Source organism: Lathyrus oleraceus, chromosome 4 (genome assembly GCF_024323335.1).
Source record: "Lathyrus oleraceus cultivar Zhongwan6 chromosome 4, CAAS_Psat_ZW6_1.0, whole genome shotgun sequence".
NCBI lineage: Eukaryota > Viridiplantae > Streptophyta > Magnoliopsida > Fabales > Fabaceae > Lathyrus > Lathyrus oleraceus.
The window spans coordinates 310,442,557-310,449,543 of NC_066582.1; the positions used below are offsets into that span (position 1 = coordinate 310,442,557).

The 6,987-nt window shown below is 33.7% G+C and overlaps 1 protein-coding gene across 1 annotated transcript; it reads right to left on the bottom strand.

Moving 5' to 3' along the window:
* Positions 1–3,030: 3,030 nt before the first annotated feature.
* On the bottom strand, positions 3,031–6,253 carry LOC127075265 (uncharacterized). Its single transcript, XM_051016756.1, has 5 exons — positions 5,966–6,253; positions 4,721–5,871; positions 4,013–4,432; positions 3,529–3,758; positions 3,031–3,444 (listed from the first exon to the last, which is right to left on the bottom strand). Exons 1-5 carry the CDS (start codon positions 6,133–6,135, stop codon positions 3,187–3,189), a joined length of 2,229 nt encoding a protein of 742 aa, XP_050872713.1. The 5' UTR covers positions 6,136–6,253; the 3' UTR covers positions 3,031–3,186.
* Between the last annotated feature and the right edge of the window lie 734 nt (positions 6,254–6,987).

The window sequence follows — 6,987 nt, forward strand, 5'->3', positions numbered from 1 at the left end:
CAAAAGTATTTTTCTTACTTCTGGCAATCATTGACGACAACCCCAAGTACCTTATTGTACCTAACACATGGAGAACTCCCATAATTCCAGCAAGATCTTCTTTGACTGGGCCACTAATATTACGTTGAAGAAAATTTATGACTTCATATTAATTTCCTGACCTGATGCATCTGCATACTGACGAAGTATTTCCATGAGATAGTTCACTTCAGAAAGATTGGCCCTGCAAAACAAAAAACAATAGCCAGCAAAAAGTAGATGGGACACCTTAGGTGCCCCTCTACATATTTGGACCCCATATGTTAATAAGAGTGGAAATACCTTAACCAATCAGGATGAAAAGATACGGTGACAACGAATCTCCTTGTCTCAACCCCTCCCTAGATATATAGGATCAACTCTATCCAAATTAATCATAACTGAGTAATTAATCGGCGTAACTCACACATTACCCAATGAATCCACCTATCTGCAAATCCCAGTCGGCTTAACACCCTTCTCAAGAAACTCCAATCCATTATATCATAAGCTTCGCTAATGTCATTCTTAAGAGCTAATTCCCCTTTTGTCCCCATCTTTCTTTCGTCTCTTCAAAGCTTGAATGGTCTCGATAGCTACCATAGCATTATCAAGAATGGAACGACCTTCTACAAATTCCGATTGCTCCTCTGACACACACTTGGCTAGAAACTTCTTCATTATGTTGGCTAAGAGTTTCGAGACCATCTTATACACCATATTACATAACGAAATAGGTCTTAACTCCTCCGTATTCTTAGGATTATCAGACTTAGGAATTAGGAAAATATTAGTCTCATTAAGGGCATGTGAAAAGAACCCCCTTTCCAACCATCTTGACACAACCTCTCAAATATCATCTCCACACAGCCCCCCAAAAGTTAGGGTCGAAAGCCGGATTAAAGCCTCGGTCAGGACTTAGAGATTTATCCAGATGCATATGCATGAGAGCTTTGAACAATTCTCCTTTGGATATAGGGACTAGAAGTCGGTCATTATCCTTCCTAGTTATACGTTGCTGTAAGTTATCCAAGATCGGATCATAGTTACTGTTAGTAGTAACTGCAAACAAATTTTCAAAATACTACTTAGCAACCTCGCATAAACCCGCATGTTCTCTCACTTCCTCGTTATCCTCCCTCAGTAGCATGCTAATCTTCTTGAATCTCCTTCTAGCAGTGACTGACAAATGAAAGAACTTGGTATTAAGATCACTGTCCTGAAGCCAGTTCATTTTAGCTCGCTGTTTCCAGTGCACAATCTTCAACGGTATCACAATCTTCGACGGTATTCTGAAAACCTGTGCAAAGCTAGTTAGGGTGAGGGTGAATACCCCGTTTGTCTTCTTGCAATAAAAAGTCATTAAAGTCACCAATGATACACGATGAACCACTAGCCATGTCGTGAAGATCACATAGTAAGTCCCATGTTTGTCTTCTTTTACCTCAGTTGGGATATCCGTAATAACACGTAAGCCTCCACTGTTCATTCCTCTCGTCTTCTACCATTAAATTAACAAAGTTTCTAGAGAAATTCAACACACTGCGCTTGATTTGATTCTTCCATAAAACCGCTAACCCTCCACTCCTTCCTTTAACGTCAACCGTCAGACATGCATCATACTTAAGAGCAACTCTAATTTGTTCCATCTTTCTAGCTTTTGCTAATGTCTCCAACAAGAATATTATATTCGGTCGATACTTCTAAACCAAGCTACACAGGTTAGGAATTGCACTCGAGCTGCTCACATCCCAACAATTCCAACTTAAGATTATCATCGGTCCCGACAGTCCTGGCTGCCAGGACTTGCTAATAAAAAATGGTGCAATGTATCATTATTGGTTTCACCACCTTTCTTCTCGTTCTCCCTTCTGCGTTTCCTTTCCAATTGGACATACATGCGGCTTTGTTCTTCTCTGTTTGGAGCCTCATGAGCAATGAGATTGTTGGTATTGGTTATAGCATGGTCATGGTCGACATGGTTAATGGTGACGAGGTTCTGGCTCTATTGATTTTTATCGGTCTCATGGTTCAGCATGTTAGGATTGAGAATTGGTTTGGTTGGAATGCTAGTGTTAGATAATGTATTGCTACTGATATAATTGTTGAACTAGTAGTTGGTGTTTTGGTTAATGTGGAGTTTGTTTAATTGGGTAAATATTTTTAAATGTGGGCCATGCAAAGTGTATGGCTTTTTTGGTGACTCGATGTGGTCTAGCTGTGGCTTGAAAACTTAATGGGGATTGGTTGGACAAAAAATTACTAGCTGTAACTCTTGTCTGCTCATTAGTTAATAATAATGGTGTTTGTCGTCTTGTCTCAAGGATATCATTGGCTATCAGTGCATTGATTTGAAGGCTATAAAAATGTGACATGCAGAGTTAATACTAGGACTCTATAATGATTGACTGCGTTTATGGGTATTGACTAGGTGATGTGTGATGGTATTACACGTTACTGAATTTGATACAGTTGACAAGAGATTTTGAGTTGACAAGAGATTTTGATTTTCAGTTATCATATGTTTATGGACCGTATCATACTCCCCCAACTCGCGTGAGGAGCATGCCTATTGCCATCAACCTTTTCTTTTATCGTTTTGTCGCTCCCGCTCTCTTCCTTCAGTCACCTTGATGACGAACCTCCACCGTACCTTCTATTATCCGTTTGGATTTCATTAGACCATCCTCTAAGTCCATCATCCTCCTGCATGGCAAATCGAACTTCACATTTATGTTCTGAGTGACCCAATATTCCACACACAAAGCAAAACAGACTCAACTTTTCTTATTTGAAGTTTACCACACAACATTGCCCTCCCTTATTCTTGACCTTAGTTTGTTTTTTCAGGGGTTGTCGGACATCAATTTTTACCCTCAAATGCGTGTATTGTTGCCAAAAACTTGAGTAATTATTTTTATCATATTCCACAAAAGAACCAATAAAATTTATGGTTTTAAGTAAAATAAAAGCAATAAGACTCAAGTCTTCAAGCAATAAGTCAATTTTGAATACCAAAATCTCGCAATTGCATTTTATAAATTAGTTAACTTTGATGCGTATACACATACATTAAGACTACATAATAAATTAAGTCCAAATCTTATGTATACATATCTCTTTTCTATATGGATCTCTATATTTGAAGAAATAAAATATATATATGAATTAACAAGGAAAAAGCAAAAATGAAGCATCCACTAAAATCTTCTTGTCAACAAAATTGATTTGGTTTAGTTTTTCACTACACCATGTTAGGTGATCTTTTCTCAATTTTTGTATGTTTATCACTCTTGAAATCAACTTGAACCCCACTTGAGCAATCAACATATCATGATCCAATTGAATTTGACCCTTATTGTGTTTTTGGAACTTTTTAACTATGCAATTTCCGCTTCTCAATTTGTCCTTGAGCTTTCTCTCCTTCTACAATACATTTTAAATCCAATTTTATAAGAATATGATAATAATATCAATAAAAAAGTATAATTAAAATATATGGAAAAAAACCTGAAGTAATTGGGTCCGAATATCTCCAAGAACACAAAAAATTTCTTTATGGTTGACCTCATTTTCTCTATAATGAGATGCTTTATGAAACACATTTCCATCATATTTATCAGCATTCACAAATTCCAAAAAAACTTGCATGGATTCCTTAATTATGTGCTCTAACATTTCACAACCAATTGCATCCTCTTCACCCCATTTAACTTTTTTCTTATCCCTTGCACTATCATCTGCAAAACAATCATAACGATATTTGTTACCTTATAAAAAATTTAAAATGTGAGAAAATATAAGTTAGACAATCTAATGACACAAAATCCATTTTTTAGATTTACTGATAATTATTAAATTTTAAAAAATAACTAATTTTTTATTTATAATAATAACAGAAAAGTGTATTGAATAGGAACACAAACACTAACATGACACATGTCTAACAATGCAATGCAATAAATAATTGAATAATGGTAAATTTTTGTTATACCTTTTATGGTTGGAACTTTGAGCAAATTGGGATTAAGACATCGACTCTTGGCATAATATTGAACCCTATGATCTTGTTGAAATGGCTCATCCTCTAAAAACCGTTGCAAAAGAACTTGAAAAAGTTGAAATTCACCGACAACTATATTGTACCTACGAGGCCATTGTGAATCATATTTTTTCAACTCTTGAATTTTCTCATGCTGCCAACATAGGATTTCCCAGGAGAGGCAAATTTGGCTAACATAAACAAGTTCCAAATCCCTATGCAATTCATTAACAAACTTCAACATTGGGTCAAATGTGTTCTTTTGCACTTTGCATGACCACAAATTATGAGAAATCACTAAAGACTTAACATGTTTGCGGATTGATTTCTCCATTAAAACAAATTTTGAAGAGTCTTTTAGTTGAAGAAGACCTACATCAAAGGTTAAATATGTAATTTAGTTAGTCAATAACAAAGAAGAAGAAAAAAACAGTAATATTTACTATTAAAAGAATAATGTGTTTCTTTTAATAGTCTAATGACTAAAACACTCTTTAAAAATGAATAATTGAAATGTTACAGGTTACCGTCCGTGCAACTATTAAATATATTTGCATGAGAGGACAACAGTAAATATTTAGTTAGACTAAAAATTCATATATGAGCTAAATGCAAGTGGTTTATCATAAAAAAAGATTAAATAATTTGTTTCTCACTCACCTATTGCATGCATGGTTTGATAACTCAAGACATCAAGTTTCTTTATTTTTTGTGCATAACATCTATAAACCTTTTGAATTTCAACAATGTGATCTTTGTATTCCATCTTCTCTTCAATGCTCAATGGTTGGATCTCCTCTTTAACAACTTTTAAAGAGTAATCTCTTTCTTCATCTTCGTAAATTGTTGCAAGACCTCCTTGTCTTGCCATTTTCAATTCTAATTTGATTTGTTCCATTACCTTATCATTCTCATACTCATATTCATCCTCATTTTCTTCTTCATATTCCATTTCATCCAAATTTCCGTCATACATTATTTCATTATATGTCTCTTCTCCTTGGCATGACGAATCTTCCTTTTCATTTTTGTAATCAACTAAATCATGTGAAATTTCTTCTCTATCACATGAAAATTGTGTTTCCTTCGAACCTTCAACTTGCATATGATTTTCACACTCAAATTCTTCACTAGAATTGTTAGAGCCTATAATCTTATATTTAAAAAAATTCTCTTCACCTTCTCCTTGATCAACATGATATGCCTCTAATTCATGCTCTAATAACCCCTTGGCATTATTTTCATTGATGGAAACATTTCTTAGAAAAGAAAAGCTTGTAAAGGCCATAGGTTCTTCTTCCAAATCACCAATATCATTTTGTGACACAAATTGAACATTACTTGTTGTTGGACCATAGCTATTATCCATAAAAAAAGACACTTTTGTTTCTTCTTCTTCTTCTTGAAAATTTTCTCCATTCACCCTACCATCTTGATGAAAATTGGAATCACCCATTTTAAAAACAGAGCACTCTGTTTCTTTTTCATCTATTTTCTTAACATCATCACAATTACTATTCATAAAAACAGGTCCTTTTATTTCACCTTCATTTTTCTTATCATCTTCATCTTTCTTCTTCAAAACATAACAATTTATTTCTCCTTTTCCTTTCTCATCATTAGAGTCAATCCTTTCAAAAACAGAATACTCTACTTCTCCTTCTATTCCTTCACTTGCAATATAAAAATCTTCATTGCTTGGAACTATCAAATTAGCTATCTCTTCTCTGAACTTACCAATCTCATAAAATTCAAAATCATTCCTCTTGGTTTGTTCAACCATAACAAGTGGAGCAAGTTGCTCATTTTTTCTATGGAATTCAAACCAACAAAAAAGAGGAATTATTATTCATTTTTCATGCATTTAACAAATAAAATAAAACAAAAGAGTAAAATTTACCAAACCTGAATATGTATGTGAGTATCAAACCAATGAAATGAAGCACATAGTTGCATAGGAAAATCCATATAGAAGCCAAAACCCAAATCATGTTTTCATAAACAAAATCATTAGGAAAACATAACATGATTGAATCAATATGAGTTTTTAGCATAACAATTTTTTTGGTACCCATAAGTGATCAACTTCTCAAAACTTGAAAACTAAATTATAAAGAAAATGAAACTTAATAATTTCATACATCAAAGATTCATCATCAAGGTGAGATAGTGAGGAGTGAACATTTGCAAGAAGTGGAGAATGAAATAAGTGGAAGAATATGGTATGGAAATAAAAAGCAAAGTGGTTTTTTTCCTGGAGAATAAATTCAGCATAAATGTGATTTGATTAGGTCAATGGTATCTTGGTACGAACGGTTATAAATTTATAATATAGTTTCTTAAGAAAAGTTTAGAGTTAAATATTCTAATGTTTGATTGACACGTTGCATATGCTAGGACTTGCAAGAGTGAAATAGGGTTAAAGTGTGAGAATACTTTGGGTACATATTACTATTTAAGTTTATATAAGTCGAGGATGCTAATGATTTTACTTCTTTTTTTTTCTTTTTTGTACGGTTGAGTAATTTTAAATTCGATATTAATCTTTATAAAAATTTCTTTTGAATAATACTTCTTTTAAAATTTTATTTTTATATTTTTGATCTTTGATCTATTCTGTCTATTTGCTCCGGCGGAAGGTGACGTGACATGTTATGTTACATGTCACCTTACTTAAAATCAACATCATATTTGAATTAAAAAAATACATTAGATTGCATGATTATACATCTGTTGTACCTAAAAGCAAAACTAATCATATTTTTTAATGCAAAACCAAGGGTGTCGCACCCGGGAGGTTTCAGAGCGAGGAACTGACACTTGATCTAAAGGATGCCTCCTCAATCGAAAGAGAAGAGAGAAGGTAAAACAGAAGAGTCGTCACCGAATTTTATTTGGATTACCTCTATGGGAGAGGAGAGGGAAAC